Below are 18,806 nucleotides of genomic sequence, written 5' to 3'. Positions count from 1 at the left end.
AACATGTCCACGGTGCGGTTGGGTAGTATTATGTTGAAGTTTAGTGTCTGTGTGATCTTTAACCCGTCTTACAGCTCGCATGAACTTCTGAACCCAAGGGTGATGTCGCAACCTGCTAGGGTTTTGCACTATTACAGATGAAAGTTGTAAGCCCAATTTAAAATCTATACGTCGTAGTGGGAGGCAATTATGGGGTTTCGACAAATTTATCCTTTAATTGTGGTCACGGTGTATATGGTCAATTGAGAAAGAGGTATCGGGGCAGAATGTGGGTGTTCTGCATATTACCCCTCTCTTATTGGACAATTATACAGTTGTGCAAAATATTTAATAACCAATTGTTGTCGACAGTCGTAAATATCAATAGTTGCAAATTAAATCAACATTTCACTGGTGCAGGTAAACGTGTAGAACCCTTAAAATCTGATGTTGCGAGACAACTACATCATATGCAGCTACAGGAAACAAAAGAGGAATTTGAGTCCCATATTACATTGTTAGAGAGTAAGGACTCGATGGGATATGATGAAATTTCAAGTAGGATTATGAAGAACGATGCGTTCATTACTACATATGCCCCGTCACCTGTGTAACGTGTCTTACTGATGGGCCATCTTCATGAGAGATTGAAATACTCGTTAGTGAAATTACTAAATAAAATAGGTGCAAAAGATTACGTAGAAAATTACCGGCCAGTCCCTTTGCTGCAAACGTTTTGTAAGACTTTTGAGAACGTTATGTTAAGGGGAGTAGTGGGACAATTCGGTACACATAATTTGCCGGCAGTTTCATGTTAACTTCGGAAGTACATTTACGGAATAAAAACCCGCTTCAGTTGACAGTAATTTCTTAATTTATTGCATGACTGGTTTCGAAGCGTATAGCTTCATCTTCAGGTGTATAAATGTGTGTGAGCATAAATGTGTGGCGGTCGGGCCAGTCAGTCATGGTGGGTCACACCCACGTCGAACAAACGTCAGGGAGCGTAGCGTAGGGCCAGCAACCACAGCGCCCGTCTGGATAGTAGACATGTGGTAGGCAGACGACTATTGAGGCTGGTTGTACACGCTATGAATCAGGAAATATACAGTAAGACATTCCGAAAAATATCGTCCAAAGAGTTCCGAGGAATGCATGGACAGATAATGGTTCAAATGGCTCTGAGCAGTATGGGACTTAACTTCTGAGGTCATCAGTCCCCTAGAACTTAGACCTACTTAAACCTAACTAACCTAAGGACAACACACACATCCATGCCTGAGGCAGGATTAGAACCTGCGACTGTAGCGATCGCGCGGTTCCAGACTGTAGCACCTAGAACCGCTCGGCCAATCCGGCCGGCGATGGACAGATAATGGGGAGAAATATTGTATAAACAACTAAATAGCTAATACATCCAAAAGCACAGGAGAGAAATTCGTGGTGGGCCGCCTCAAACTAGTCAGCATACTGAAAACAGAAAGAACCCTAAACCCTAGCAAAAGACCACTGTTCACAGCAGCAAGTATTCAGTGGTCGAAACAGCACAGAAACTGAAAAGTATTTGTCGTATTTTTCCCCTCTTAAATACTAAAAACAATCGAGTACACCGAAGGCTCAATGAGCCTTGCGATGTTTCAGGGGCCCATGCCATGATTTGGGTCCACTCATTCTGGTTACTGTAGACCTAAACAAGGGTGTTTATTCCAACATTCGCGATGAACAGGAGCTACAGTTTATTCCAGATCTTCATAGTGAGTGTACTGAGGACACTGCTGTCTTCGAGATGACTACAGTTGTGTTCGTTGCTGCTCCATGCATAAGTCCCTGATTTAACGAAGTCTCGGACATCATATTGCACCTCCAGCGGCCCTCTGGATCTTCATACTGTAGAGTCTGTCAGGGACTATTTCGTACAGAGAGTGAAATGTAGCGATGAACACCCAGGTAAATTGGTAGCTATGCGTTATCTGTTCATCAATGAATGGCTTCAAATGAATATGGCTTACCTAGAAAAACTTGTGCACTTATATCCTCGACGAACTGAGACCACTACCACGCTTGGGTGTGGTGTTACGCGGTATTAGTGGGTCTCCAGTGTGTGATTATTTTTTGGACTGCTGTCTTTTTGTTTCCAACTCAGTGGGAGTACAGTCGCAATCCTCACGAAATTTAACAGCTTAAGGTACGTTGTCCAAGACGCGACGCACACTAGCGACTGCGACGGGTCGTTATGTGACGTCAGAAGTTGCCTGCTGGTGCATGCGCAGTTCGAGTTTGGGATGCGACGCGCGACTGTTGCGGCAGCGGCCGCAGCACTGCACCAGTGAGCAGTGTTGCGATGGAAGTTGGACGACACAAAGATGTCGAGCCACTCAAGGAAAACTGAAATGAGCCACTCGCAGGATGTGATGCTGTGTGAGCTGGTCTCGCAACATCCTTGCCTTTACGATTTGAAGAACCCTAAATATAAGGACACTTTGTTCAGAGACATAATTTGGGAAGAAATTGGTGCACAGTTGAAACTGGAAGGTGAGTGAGGTATATATTATTTTCCTATTAATGCAAATGTTTCAGTCCTGTTATGAAAAATCAATGCAGATGTAGAATTAGAATGTTGAAAATGAACTTGCAGGTCAATTCTCGCATTACTCTTTTTTTGACAGATGGCATTCCCATCCGTACTTATCGCATGATGTACTGTGAAGCGACAATGCGATACTCGCCGGAAGTAATACTCAAACCCAGTGTCGCTATGATTTACCTACCACATCATATAAAATATAATTGATGGCAAGGCGATATGAAACTAATTTGAACGTTTTTCCGCTCTGTTGAAAACGTAAATTTTTGACATTTGTTGGTTTTGTTAGGACGTCTACTTCTACTTGGGTATCCTCGTGCAGGTTCAGAAGAAAATACTAGAGGTGAGTAATTGCTACTCTTCCCAAGAATGAGAAGAAAATATATTCAAGGCAGTATGTCTTTACTTTTAAGAAACCTACATTTCGTGGCACTTTAAATGAAATTGTCAAGAGCATATGGAGAAATATTAGTAACTCATACCGGAGAAATATATAACATAAAATAGTTTCATTAGGTCCAAATGTGTCAGCGAAACATAACAAATGCATTCTCTATCGTGTGAAGACCACACGATTCACGTTGCGCTTCGACGGAACTGGCGGCTAGTCTGGACGCTCCCGGAGATATATGAGCCCAAATCTCGGAAACGGAGATCGATATCATTCTGATCTCAACTTTAAAAATAATTTCGATATGTTAGCTCCTTTTCATCGGCAACGATGTATGACCTAACGTGAACCATACGCAAAGCAGCCAGCGACCACATTTTTCACTGTACACAATACAAATTTTATGCAGTAGGTTACTTGTAAATTAAGTATCGGAGTAACTGTGACGAATATCGGAAAAATAGACACCTCACTATCAATCTGTGATATGAAACTGTAAGATATGCAAACATCAATTTTTTGTGCCTTTTATTTTCCCACAATCGATAGAGATATACAGAGATATACAGTGAAAAAAAAAACACGCAAAACCGGAAGAGATACTTTTCAAGTTTTTAAAGTAAAAGGAGAATCTGTATCGAAAAACTAACTCTGGGAGCCGATGTAATTTGTTCCATTAACATACAGTATTTTTTACAGCAAGAAAATCGGAATTCTAATTTTTCTTATGTATTTGAATCCGCCGCCGGCGACCAGAGCTTGGGAAACAGCGTCGTGTTGCGGCCTTGTCGCCGTCTGCCAGGGTGGGAAAAGAGGAGGTGGCAGCGTCGCAGTCGCAGCCAACTGTCGCGTCTTGCACAACGTAGCTTTAATGTGATGTTGTAACGCGTCCAGAGAAGCGCAGTGAGGTCCTCATGCTTACCCCGAGCACGTCCCCGAAGAAGACGGCGAAGAGCGGGAAGGCAGCGCCGGCAATGAGCGCGGCCACGGTGCCGGTGACCAGCAGGTGCCACTCCGGCGAGTTGAGGCGCACCACGGTGGCCAGACCCACGTCCGGCACCTTCTCCTCCGGAGCCTCCGGCTGCGCCTCGACGGCGCCCCCTTCGCTGCCCGCCACTGAAGAAGCCTCGCTGCGGACGCTCACCATACGCTCCAGCTCTGGCCGTTCGCCTCCTGCCGCTGCAGGAGCAAGTTGAAGAGGTTAGCGCAGGCTGAACATCTATAGGGTTTACTTGCACTATTGCTCAGGGAAGGAAATTTACCTTACGCTTGAACTCATCTAGAACAACTGTAAGAGGCGAAAACAAAAGTTTCCGTTCGGAAGCCGTACATTTCAGAATCTGTATGACAATGAGGCAAAAGCGCCGTGAGCATGAAGGAGAATACCCCACCAACACACAACGTTGTAGATAATCGTTTCGCAAAAGAACGTGTCCTGCTGCTTGAAGAAGTCCTATACTGCCTGCTGCATATGCTCGTCCGTCGGGAACCGTCGAGCTATCAAGGCCATTTTCAAGAGAACGAAAGTGTGGGAATCGCATGGAGTGACCCCAGGAGTGGTATAACTTCTGCATTACGACATTTGCGTTATGGGAAAGTGCGCTGTCATAAAACAGCAACATCCCTTGTATCACCATTACACAACGGTGCTTTTCGACGGACTTGGTGCCCCATTTCTACTCCAGCAGCCAAGGAAAGAATAACAGCACGTTGGTCCTGTTCGGGCGCATTTGCTAATAACGTCGCCATAGTCGACGTTTCCTTATTGCGCCACACTAATCCCTTGCCTACAGGTCGGTTATTACGCCCCCTCTTCAGAGACGCGCCTACATTGCATACATACTGTAGAAACGCCCTCAAATGGAAACTTTCTGATCGCCCCTTATACAATGGATGAGAAACTTTCGAATGATGTGCCACTGCCTAATAACTTAGTTCGATGGAACTTGGACCAAATACAGAAAGAACTGCTGCAGCATAATACAAAAGGTTATGTAAGGAACACGCAATGTTATGAATAAAATGGCAATTTCATTTAAAGACAATAAATATAGTGAAGTCATTGGGATTCATGGTGGTCCTTTGGATATTACAAAAAATACGACCTGATTCATAATAGTGTGTTTTTATCTAAATCTTACCTCTAGGTGCAAATTCTCAAGTAGATGCATGATTTGTCTGCAGGATTATTGTAAACAATGGTATATGTCAAATAAAATTAATGAAAATGAAAATTACTTAATTATTGCATTTGCTATTTTATGAAATTCTTGTTTTCCAAAAAGTTCAAAAATGTATTTACTTAAACATAAGTAACTAAAATAAAGCTTTGTTCAGGAAGACTATGCTTCCTCAACTTCATGATCATTGTAGAAGAAAGCGTTTAAATAAATGCAGCAGATTAAAAAAATTACTCAATTAATTTAATTACACTGCATAATTTATGTGTCTCTACAAGAAGTCTCAATAATATGAAAGTAGAGGATCACAAAACCCTGCTAGAAACCTTGATTTTGGAGACTACTTCAAATTAAAGAAATCAGAATTAATTACTTCAGCTGTGTTACTAGAATTCCCATTCCACCCAAGAAACAAGTAGCTAATATAAATTATTTTTACAGATTTTGGGATGATGCCATTGAAAAAACTCTACCAATGAGACAAGAAAAAACAGTGAGTCTAAATCAAATTTATCCTTTCACAAGTAAACTTTTTCAGCAAGGAAAAGAGGACTAAATCTAAAAATGATTTATCTGAAGTTAAAGACGTTAGATCTAAATTTAATGAAAAATTTAAAGATTTATATGTTGACTATAAAATTAAATTTAATGATGCTGATATTAGTAAATTCATACCCATTGGAGAGAAAAGAGATTATGTAATGAATTTGCTCAGTTATATGGTACAAATAGCTAAAAGGAGAACTAACTTCTGAAAACGGGATAAATTGAATATGAGTTTCAGTTCCAAAAATGTTTTATCCAATTTCTACAGGATACAAGACATAGGCAGAACTAAACAATCTCTTCACGTTTTGTGCAATAAAATCATATTCACACACACACACACACACACACACACACACACACACACACACATATATATATATATATATATATATATATATATATATATATATATATATATATATAGAGAGAGAGAGAGAGAGAGAGAGAGAGAGAGAGAGATCATCACCTTATGAGTCTGCTGATATAGTGGATAGAACATGCAGTAGTCAAGTATTAGCAATTACTGGATGTAATGGTTGAGGTAAGAATAAATTTATCTGATAATAAAAAGACAAAAACGTATATTACAAGAATTAAAATAATGATAATCTCTGTTGTCCTAGTCCAATAATAGTGACATTAACCTACCATAGAAATATTATACTACTAAGAGAACTGACTACAGGTGAGATAAATACAAGTTACAAAACCAATAAACAGTAAACAACTTGGAGAATACAACAAAGAAGCAGAAAATTTCAATTCTGTTATCATAGTCCCAATCAAGCAACAAAGATTATCGGTATAAAAATCACAACGTTTTTGATGTCGTTAGCAATAGGTCAGCTTCCTTAGCATCATCATATTATCGTAGTATATGTAATAAAATGTATCACAACAAGAACAAGCACAGCTGTAAAACAGAGAGAAAAGTCTGTGTACTATACACAGAACAAAGTACTGTGGAAATAAGTAATATTGTGAAAACTGCAATAGATATTGTTATAATGAAGAATGCTCAAAAAATCAACAAGAAGTTTTTGATACATCTTACAAATGTCATGAATGTAAATGTATTTGTTTGAGATCTAAAGAACATAAATGCAGTTTTAACCTATGTAGAAACTGTAAGCACATAGTAAAAATTAGAAACCACAAATATCACATACAATACAAAATGCAAAAAGGTATTGTCGCAGAAAATTTGGTGAAGAGTTCATAGTCAGTGGTTCTCAAAATTGCAATAAAGACGACTGGTATATTAATGGAGACTTCAATACATACTACATTTTCCAGTGCTGAGAATGTTATAAAACATTTACAGGAAAACAGTTTAATTGTTATGAAAACGGAATATCAAAGAGAATTCTTTGTTAATACACTGAACAGTACATGTTGTTTCATTATGAAGCTCAACAAGAAACTGTTATTCAAAATCCTCCAATAACTCACAATCATAATGGTGATATTGTTTATAAATCTAAGATGAATTATGAATTCCATAGGCGTATTATATCTGATAAAAATAAGAACTATATATTTAAACTAATTTTCCTAAAGGTTATGATCCGCAATTCATCCTGAAGTATTGTGCTGAAAAAACAACAAAACCATACATCCCAGCACTCTCTTAGTAGCTCCCCAAAAACGCTTTATTCATATGAATGGAAGACAGGTTACAACCCACATTTCTTCAATACAAATAAAAATGAAAATTAAGTATTGCCAGTTGCTGATATCGAATATTATTGTGTTGACAACAATTTCTCAAATGGCACAGTGAAAAAGTTAAAGAAAATTGTGTGTTAAATGAGAAGAAAGAAATTAATAATTATTGTAATTCTGATGTAGAATGTTGAGAATAGGCTGTTTACAACTAAGTGTACCTAGAAATAGCTAAAATACATCCATTCTGTTATTTAGCAACGGTCAGAATTTGTATAGCTATATACAGATCTAAATAATTGCCTCAAGGAAGCACTGATGTATTGGATAAAAAATGAAAGACTATTAAAGAAAAAAAATCCATATTCAGCATGCTGAAAATGATGCTGAAGTAAATATAGCTGGAACTTAAGTGGATGGCTTTGATAAAGAAACCAATATGTTTTATCAATACCATGGCTGTTTTTAGCATGGTTAAAAAAATGTTTTAAATGTGAGATAATTAACAACAAAATAAAGAATTAATTGATGACCTATATCAAAAGATTTTAACAAGAACTAATGAAATACGAAATTCTGGACATAATTTAGTAAAAATTTGGGAATGTGATTGCATCAACTCAGCACCATATAAAAAATTAAAAAATTGGAACAGTTATCTGAAGTTGTTGAAGCTTTGAATGCAAAAGATGCTTTTTATGGTGGTCAAACTAACACAATAACATTGAGAGCAAAAGCAGATGGTGTTAACATAAAAATAAGATGTGATATGTGTAGTCTTTATTCATCTGTGCAATATTACCATTGTTATCTGGAATGACAACAAAAATTTATAAACCAACAGATTGTTCTAAAAATGGTATAGGTTTATGAAATGTAAAATATTGGCACCAAGAGGATTGTATCATACAGTTTTGTCATTATGAATAAAGATCAATAAAAATGATGAACTGGTGCATCATTTGTATGTCAATGGTGCAGAAGAGAAAACAAATAAATGTAATCACAACAATGACAAAAGAAGTTTTATTGGTACTTGGTAAGTGCTGCAGTAAAGAAATCTGTAGGAAAAGAATATAAGATTTTAGAAGTCTATGAAAAAGTATGGGACTGTAGTATGAAAAGAACAAGTTATTTATCAAATTGTGTAAAAGATTTCATGAAAATAGAATTACAAACTAGTCCTCATGGTTTTGAAGCCAATGTGATATATATGAAACCAGTTAAGGAAAAATTGTGTATTGATTTAGATCCTGATAGAACAAGAGAAAATCCAGAAAAGAGTGCTAAGAATTGTCTAAATTCATCATGGGAAAATTTACACAGTGCCAGAATGTGAGAAAACTGAATATGTGACAGATTTACAACTATTTATGAGATACTGTTGGATGACAAATTAGATAATTTGAGTATAAATTTTATTTATGAGCATATGATAGAGATAAGTAAAATTTCAAGGATTATTATGAGGAAAATAATACAGCTAAAAAAATTTTCCAGCAGCATTCACCACATCAAATGCAAAACTTACATCATATGACAGGCTGGATAAGCTAGGAATTTTTTTATATATTTTGCTATGGACACTGTAATATATATCGATGAAAGTATAAAAATTGTAGAAAAAGGATGTTTGTTGGGTGATGAGAAATGGAATAATATGTACAGATTTGGCTTCAACTGCATCTAAGGTTGTTATTTTGAGAAAAATGATAAAAGCACAGTAATGAAGGTAAAGGACTTCACTTAAAGCTATAAAAATATTCAAAATTTGAACAGTGTATCTATAATAAGATTAACTGAGAGTTAAAAGAAAGAAAAGATACAGTTACAGTAAAATTAGGAAACAAGTGATATAGTCATCAAAAATTTCGTAATTAAACAGGTTAACAAATAATTCTCGTTTTATTTTGATAAAAGAATATTCTAGGAAATTTTGATACAAGGCTTTATGGAGATTAAAATTAACTATATTAATAGTTAATAAAATTTAATAAACTGTAGTTGAAATAAGTTTTTATGTCTTCTAGTATAAAAATAAGGCCTATTTTCACTATTTCATTGTAACAATGGAATAAATTTAGTAGTTGCCTTTTATTGATTTCTCTGGAACACCTAAACTGGGAAGAACAAACAGTCACAGCTTGCCGGAAATCGCTCTCCTCCCTACATGCAAATAAAAAATTTAGAAAAATATTTCCAACCCATGTTAAACAAAAATTAGTTCAAACACTAGTCTTGCCTAATCTTTACTACTGCGATGTAGATCAACACGGCACAAATAGTGAAAATTGTAGATGCCTCGAGCTAGTGATGAATGCTTGCGTTAGATACATGTGCAATATTCAGTTGTATGATCATATCAGTCCTTCATACTCCCAGCTAGGTTAGATACGCCCACATAAGGCACGCGATCTCCACACGATGTGCTTACTTCATCGATTTCTTAGCCACTGGTGCCCCCAATACTTATCTTCTCACATGAAACACCTATCATCATTCCACAATCGCAATACCAGATCGGATACATTTAGCATCTTGGCTGTACCTTTACATAACACAAAATCTTTCTCCGTGTCATTCTCCATCTCAGATATACGACTATGGAACGCGCTCTCCTGTGATCTGCGTCCCATCCAGAACTACTCAACATTCAAGAGGGAATTCAAAACTTACATATTAGGGACGGCATAGCCACCATTGTTGTGCCCCTCCCATCTCTTTCTTTCTCCTCTCCATCACAGCTTCAAATTTTACCATTCTATTTCTCTTCCTCTAACCTATCTACCTCTTATATATCTCTTTCACCCCATTGTATCGTCTTATGTCTCTGCTCAATGAGAGTAACTCACAAGCTGCAAGAACATAACGAGAAAATTCCCACCTCACAATGGGACTGACATTCACAAAAGAAAAGTATGTTTACTTTCATATACATGGTCATTATTATTATTATTATTATTATCATTATTATTCTTGGTTGTTAAAATTATTTTTATTGTTACAATTATCATTGTACTACTGTTAAAATCTCTATTTTTTTCTTTAACATCAATACTGCATAATATGTCATATGTCCTTAATGTTCTGTAGAAACTGTAACTCGTTCAATCTGAGTACGCCTGGTTAGGTGTAAGAGAGGGCCTGAAGGCCCTAATCTTGCCAGGTAAAATGAATGCATAAATAAATAAATAAATAAATTTATATTTATTGTTATTGAGTGATAAATTTAAAAAATATACAAATTTTAATGTAATTTCTAGTATTTCTGCTAAATTATTTGTTGGTAAATGATCAGTTCATAATTAGCTATTTTTGTATGGTTATAAAAAAGAGAGAGTTTGACTGTTCTGTTTATTCCCATATTTCTATACCAGTGTCCTCAAACGTCTCTTCTCCTACATAAGCCTTATGTTTCATACTTCTCAAATTGTCTGTAATTGAAGATGGTTTAAAATAATATTTGCAAACATTATGTTAACCTTTTTTCTCTTTCACTTTAATATTTCTCCTAACAAAAATATCTTAGTCAAATTTAAATTTTTTTCCTTACATTATTCATATTCATTATTGCTTAAAACATTAATAACCTTTATGTTTAATACATTTTAAGCTATGTAAGCTACTAACAATGTTCAGTAATGTAAACAGTTCTAATTTGTTTAAAAGATTAGTGAGCTGGAAGTAAATAATTTATATTACATTACTGGCTGTGAATATTTGAAAACTAGATATGGTGAAAATTTTGTCTGGAGCTTCATCATCATCATCATCATCATCATCATCATCATCATCATCATTTAAGACTGATCATGCCTTTCAGCGTTCAGTCTGGAGCATAGCCCCCTTATAAAATTCCTCCATGTTTCCCTATTCAGTACTAACATTGGTGCCTCTTCTGATGTTAAACCTATTACTTCAAAATCATTCTTAACAGAATCCAGGTACCTTCTCCTTGCTCTGCCCCGACTCCTCCTACCCTCTACTGCTGACCCCATGAGTCTCTTGGATAACCTTACTTCTCCCATGCGTGTAACATGACCCCACCATCTAAACCTGTTCATCCTGACTGCTACATCTATAGAGTTCTGGAGCTTGATGATAAAATAAAATTATTTTACCAAATGTATACTTGAAATTAATTGGTAGTAGGAATTTTCAATGTTTTGAATATGGAATTATTAAACATAGATATAATGGAATGAAGAAACATAAAATGTAATGGTTATGAAGTCCATTATTTAGATTTTTTTCCCTTCAGAATAATGTTAATGAAATGACCACAAATGCCCTGAACTAGCCAAGTTAGTAGTATTATCTTTGAATGAAACTGTCATTTCGTTCATAACACTGCATATGTCTTCCAGTTAAATTTTGTATAATGCTGTATAAGTTCTTTCTATGTATGATTCTAGTTTCATTGTGCTAATTTTCAGTGACACATAATGCAAAAGTTACCTTCCTCCTTAAGTTATGCCCACAAGTCTCCTTACTATCTTTATTTTGAAATTAACTTTAGGCAGCAGCATTTGATGAGTTTCATTTACTGCAATTAATTTCGAAGCTCTACAGGCTTTATCATCATGGACATATTGTGATAATCATATTACTGCACACCCACAGACTACATATATGCACAGTCATGGAATATTATCATAGCTTCATCTTAATTGGCAGCAACAACTAAAATGCCAAATCTAATGCTGATTGTCATGTAAAGCATACACAAAATGTGCATGTTTAAATGCATAACTCCAATGCGGCTAATTTCACTCACTCTGGAGCTACATATGTGCACATTTACATACAGTCCACGATAATCAGTGTTTGACCTGGCATTTGCTTCATGTTTCTAGTTAATGTGCAATTGTACATGACAGCATTCCATGAATTTGCAGATTTTGTATATATGTTGCAGTTCTGCACCAATTTGATTGGCATGGTATGTGCACGATAATGAGAGCTGAGAGCTTCAGAAGCTTTTTAGTGAATGAAAATGATCAAATACAGAAATCTGGAATTAATTTCAAAATAAAGAGTATCACGAAGAAGATGAAGTTAGGAAACAGTTTTTGATGTTGCCCACCAACAGTCATACAATAATTTTTAAATGAACACACCGCCATTAGACTGTATTTTTGTCTATTTCATTATGAGCCAGCTTTCAGCCTTTTATGCCATTTTCAACTCAATCATTGGAAAATGACATAAAAGTCCGAAACCTGGGTAGTAATTAAATAAACGACAATACGATCAAAGGGCAGTTTGTTCATTTAAAAATAGACGAAGCTAAGAAATTCTGCTACTTAGGGAGCAAAATAATCCATGAAGGACAGAGCAAGCAGGACATAAAGAGCAAACTAGCCCTGTCAAAAAGGGCATTCCTGGCCAAGAGAGGTCTACTATCATCAAATACAGATCCTAATTTGAATTTCTGGGAATATACATTTGGAGGATAGCATTGTATGGTAGTGAAACATCGACTGTGGGAAAACCGAAACAGAAGAGAATCGAAGGATTTAAATGTGATGCTGAGGAAGATTGTTGAAAATTAGGTGGACTGATCAGATCAATTACGAGGTGGCCTCCGGAGAATAGACGAGGAAAGGAATATATGGAAAACACTTACAGTAATAAGGGACAGGATGACAGGACATCTGAAAAGACATAAGGGAATAACTTCCGTAGCACTGGATGGAGCTGTAGAAGGAAAGACTGTGAAGGAGGACAGATTCTGGGATACATCCAGCAATTAACTAAGGACGTGGATTCCAATTACTACTCTGAGATGAAAAGGTTTGCAAAAGAGCCACGTCGAATTTCATCAAATCAGGCACAAGACTGGTGATGTTGTACTGAAAACTGGGGCTCGTTTGGAAGACGACAAGTGCCACACTTGTGTTCAGTCTTCACCGCTGGTGAAACACATTCAGTGCACCTCTTTCTACTGCCGCCTCATGGGAAGCCACAACAGTGGCTGCGATGAAGTCGCACTGTCGGTATGGATCCATGTTTTGCTGCGAAAAGGTCCATTTCCTGACTCACTGTACCGGACGTGACCGTTCGATGGTACACGGTTTTCGTATTTATTTCTCAATATAGTCACCCTGGCGGCGAACACATTTCTCCCCATGGGAGACCAGTTTGTTGATAGTGCAAGTGTAGGCTGTCTGACTTTGTTGACGGAGCCATAACATCACCTCTGATTACACCGCTTCATAACTATCAAAGTGGTCCTCGAAATAGGTCTTTAAGTTTAGAAAAAATAATGAGAATCGGATGGGGTCAAGTCTGGACTCTATGGGGGATGCCTGATGACAGTGAACCCAAGACGATGGATTGTTGCAGAGGTCCCAGCGCTCGTTTGCGGTCTGGCATTATGATAAAGCACAGGGTGCTCCATGAGAGGACGAATTCTTCGAATTCCTGTTTTCAGTTTTTCACAGGTACCGATGGAGTTACGTTACACGCCACCATCGAACACGGTACAGTTCGAACCCCTCTAGCGACAGAAAGCCTCAACTTGCGTCAGCTAAGCGGGAAAGTTGGCAGGGTAATGCGCATGACATGTAAGACTCAATAAATTTTGAGAACAGAACAAACATTTGGAGAAATTACTTTTCAGAGCGCCGGAGCGTATCCGCACAACATTCGTAGCGCGCCATAGAAAGCGCGCAACAATGTCGCGGAATGGAAAACCACAGTCAACGAGACCGCCGAAATCGAATTCCGACACTTGCTAGTAGGCGTTTCTCCTTCTTACATGGAACGTACCACGATCTTCTCAGAGGAACAAAAATTCAAAAGTGGTTTCTGAATGAGAAACCTGCTGTTTAATATTTACTTGTCTGCAGAATGTAGGTGGCCATATTTCTCCCTGCTTTGTGTGGTTGTTCGATAAAGGTAATCATTGGCACATCCAAGCATGTGCGTGCTAGTAGTGATTAAAGTTTAGCTACTCACAAAGGTTCCGTGTTGTCTGTAAATATCATATGACAGTGAAACTTGGTACATATTCTGATGGGTTAATAGGAAACAAATTAATGCTGGAAAAAATTAGTTCCAATCCTTGCCACCATAAGCAAATGTGGCGTTGTGAATGCAAGAAACACGTGTAGAAATGTTTCCGCATGTAATGGATTACGAATGGGACTTGTGCACAACGGCTCAAACAAGTGAGAAAGATTCATTGTTGATTTTATTAACAACTGCCACTTATACGATTTGTTCAGAATGAGTACCAGCGACACCGACGAGATGGAGCATTCGTTAAATGAAGTAGTCATAATTTGCTTGGGGCAGTTCAAGTGATATCTGATCAACAAGTTACTGTATACAGCCCTTCAGATCAAGTAGAGACCGAACAAGTCCCTGGTAAACGCATTTTTTTAGATACCCCCAGAGCCAAAAGTCACACGAAATCAGGTCAAGCAACTGGAAAACTTCAAGAAATAACACTTCTGTGGAAGGTTCCATTAATCAGATCTTTCACTGCGCAAGCGACATGAGGTGCTGCCCCATCTTACACGAAAACAGTGTTTTCCACACAGTTGCGTTGTTCCAAATCAGGAATCTACATCTACATCCACACTCCGCAAGCCACCCGACGGTGTGTGGTGGAGGGCACCCTGAGCACCTCCATCGGCTCCCCCCTCCATTCCAGTCCCGCACCGTTCGTGGAAAGAAGGATTGTCGGTATGCTTCTGTGTGAGCTCTAATCTCTCTGATTTTATCCTCATGGTCTCTTCACGAGATATACGTAGGAGGGAGCAATATACTGCTTGACTCTTCGGTGAAGGTATGTTCTCGAAACTTTAACAAAAGCCAGTACCGAGCTACTGAGCGTCTCTCCTGCAGAGTCTTCCCTGGAGTTTATCTATCATCTCCGTAACGCTTTCGCGATTACTAAATGATGCTGTAACGAAGCGCGCTTCTCTCCGTTGGATCTTCTCTATCTCTTTTATCAACCCTATCTGGAACGGATCCCACACAGTTGAGCAGTATTCAAGCAGCGGGCGAACAAGCATACTGTAACCTACTTCCTTTGTTTTCGGATTGCATTTCCTTAGGATTCTTCCAATGAATCTCAGTCTGGCATCTGCTTAACCGATGATCAACTTTATATGATCATTCCATTTTAAATCACTCCTAATGCGTACTGCCAGATAATTTATGGAATTAACTGCTTCCAGTTGCTGACCTGATATTTTGTAGCTAAATGATAAGGGATCTATCTTTCTATGTATTCGGAGCACATTACACTTTTCTACATTGAGATTCAATTGCCATTCCGTGCACCATGCGTCAATTCGCTGCAGATCCTCCTGCATTTCAGTACAATTTTTCATTGTTGCAACCTCTCGATACACCACAGCATCATGTGCAAAAAGCCTCAGTGAACTTCCGATGTCATCCACAACGTCAATTATGTATACTGTGAATAGCAACGGTCCTATGAGACTCCCCTGCGGCGCACCTGAAATCACTCTTACTTCGGAAGACTTCTCTCCATTGAGAATGAGATGCTGCGTTCTGTTATCTAGGAACTCCTCAATCCTATCACACAATTGGTCTGATAGTCCGTATGGTCTTACTTTGTTCATTAAACGACTGTGGGGAACTGTGTCAAACGCCTTGCGAAAGTCAAGAAACACGGCATCTACCTGTGAACCTGTGTCTATGGCCCTCTGAGTCTTGTTGACGAATAGCGCGAGCTGGGTTTCACACGACCGTCTCTTTCGAAACCCATGCTGATTCCTACAGAGTAGATTTCTAGTCTCCAGAAAAGTCATTATACTCGAACATAACACGTGTTCCAAAATTCTACAACTGATCGACGTTAGAGATATAGGTCTATAGTTCTGCACATCTGTTCGACGTCCCTTCTTGAAAACGGGGATGACCTGTGCCCTTTTCCAATCCTTTGGGACGCTTCGCTCTTCTAGAGACCTACGGTACACCGCTGCAAGAAGGGGGCAAGTTCCTTCGCGTACTCTGTGTCAAATCGAACTGGTATCCCATTAGGTCCAGCGGCCTTTCCTCTTTTGAGCGATTTTAATTGTTTCTCTATCCCTCTGTCGTCTATTTCGATATCTACCATTTTGTCATCTGTGCGACAATCTAGAGAAAGAACTACAGTGCAGTCTTCATCTGTGGAACAGCTTTGGAAAAAGACATTTAGTATTTCGGCCTTTAGTCTGTCATCCTCTGTTTCAGTACCTTTTTGGTCACAGAGTGTCTGGACATTTTGTTTTGATCCACCTACCGCTTTGACATAGGACTAAAATTTCTTAGGATTTTCTGCCAAGTCAGTACATAGAACTTTACTTTCGAATTCATTGAACGCCTCTCGCATAGCCCTCCTCACACTACATTTCGCTTCGCGTAATTTTTGTTTGTCTGCAATTTTTTGGCTATGTTTATGTTTGCTGTGAAGTTCCCTTTGCTTCCGCAGCAGTTTTCTAACTCGGTTGTTGTACCACGGTGGCTCTTTTCCATCTCTTACGATCTTGCTTGGCACATACTTATCTAACGCATATTGCACGATGGTTTTGAACTTTGTCCACTGATCGCCAACACTATCTGCACAAGTAGGTCTCGATAGGTACACCTGACAGGCCGTTCGAGTGTATTCGCTTCACAGAAGAACAATAAAGGTGCCTGTGAATTCACACCACACAGTCACATATGGCGATTGTTATGGCTCTTCGTGCCAACACACAGTTTTTGCAGTACCCCACCATGTACTATAAATAGGCCTCGTCACTTCATAGAATATTGCCAGGTCACATGTTACCAACTTCGATCCCTACCAGAAACCGAAGAAGAAATGCAGAACGTTGCTGCAGATCGTGAGGTTTCAGTGGCTACCCCGGCTGGTGAGTGTAGCAATGTAGCTCTTTACGTAGTGTTGACCATGGGAATGACAATTCTCGTGAGACTGAACGGGGACTGTCACTACCCGGGCACGTGCTGCATGGTCAGTTACAGAAATAGCAACCTCGTCAATAGCTTCCACTGGAGCAGGATGCCTTTTTCTTCCCGGTGCTAGACAGAGCTCAGCCGTGATTTCTAAAACCATATTTAATGACGTCGGACCGCTCCTCTGACCTTTCAGTCGGCGGTGCTCCCTCAGTTCAGCACTGTAATTGCTGCCATTCCCGTAAGACAGTTTCGCCAACAGCGCATGTTCCCCCTTTCCGCACTCGCCATATGGCTTGTCAAATGGCTGCCTCGATTTCATACAGTGTACAGCACCAGATTTGCACCCGGTGGCCACAATTGGAACTAATCTGTTTACCAATGTAAATCGGTTCGGTATTAGGGCATTAGCATGTTTACCAAGTTCTGATGCCATAAAATAATTATATTCCACACAGGATCTCCGTGAGTAGGTGCACTTCATAATTGCCACCACTTTGTTGCATGCCGTCTTCATCTAGTTGTAATTTTAATCTCCTGAACTGTACGTCATGTTGAGCACTCTCTGTAACCTACATCAAAATAAAGTGCAGGAATTGATTTCTTTGTTTACTCGTCTCACTTGCATAGCTGAATACCCTAACTTGCTGTTGCTCACCCTTTTCCTCAGCCTCTTTGACGGCGGCGGACAGCTGGGCAGTGACGAGCGCGTGATAGTGGCCCTTGAGCTCCATCAGCTCGTCGTGGCTGCCCTGCTCGACCACACTGCCTGCCGACAGCACCACGATCCTGTCCGCATTGCGCACAGTCGACAGCCTGTGCGCGACGATGATGGTCGTTCGACCAACGCTGGCCTGCAATTTGTTCATGAAAAAAAGTCGTTAGTGTGCAGTTATTGATGATTAAAGAAAGGAGTTTTCAACTATAATTTTTATCTCATATTCAAATTTCGTCGAATAGTTTTGAACGATCCCTGGAGGTCCCAATCTGTATGTTGTTGTCGTTGTCTTCAGTCCTGAGACTGGTTTGGTGCAGCTCTCCATGCCACTCTATCCTGTGCAAGCTTCTTCATCTCCCAGTACCTACTGCAACCCACATACTTCTGAATCTGGTTTGTGTATTCATCTCTTGGTCTCCCTCTACGATTTTTACCCTCCACGCTGCTCACCAATGCTACATTTGTGATCCCTTGATGCCTCAGAACATGTCCTACCAACCGGTCCCTTCTTCTTGTCAAGTTGTGCTAGAAACTCCTCCCCAATTCTATTCAATACCTCCTCATTAGTTATGTGATCTACCCACCTAATCTTCCGCATTCTTCTGTAGCACCACATTTCGAAAGCTTCTATTTTCTTCGTGTCCAAACAAATTATGGTCCACGTTTCACTTCCATACATGGCTACACTCCATACAAATACTTTCAGAAACGACTTCCTGACACTTAAATCTGTACTCGATGTTAACAAATTTCTCTTCTTCAGAAACGCTTTCCTTGCCATTGCCAGTCTACATTTTATATCGTCTCTACTTCGACCAT

General features: G+C 39.0%; 1 protein-coding gene across 1 annotated transcript in view; it reads right to left on the bottom strand.

The window, feature by feature from the left end:
- Nucleotides 1-18,806, bottom strand: part of LOC126354016 (ATP-dependent translocase ABCB1-like) — a 196,009-nt gene that overhangs the window by 55,814 nt on the left and 121,389 nt on the right. The window contains exons 13-14 of the mRNA XM_050003339.1: nucleotides 17,928-18,123; nucleotides 3,877-4,133 (exon numbers count right to left, since the gene is read on the bottom strand). Of these exons, the coding sequence (XP_049859296.1) occupies nucleotides 3,877-4,133; nucleotides 17,928-18,123 (453 nt within the window). The remainder of the gene's footprint in view (nucleotides 1-3,876; nucleotides 4,134-17,927; nucleotides 18,124-18,806) is intronic.

The sequence above is a fragment of the Schistocerca gregaria genome, chromosome 3, assembly GCF_023897955.1.
Source record: "Schistocerca gregaria isolate iqSchGreg1 chromosome 3, iqSchGreg1.2, whole genome shotgun sequence".
In the NCBI taxonomy this organism is placed as follows: domain Eukaryota; kingdom Metazoa; phylum Arthropoda; class Insecta; order Orthoptera; family Acrididae; genus Schistocerca; species Schistocerca gregaria.
This window is presented reverse-complemented; position numbering and strand designations above follow the sequence as displayed.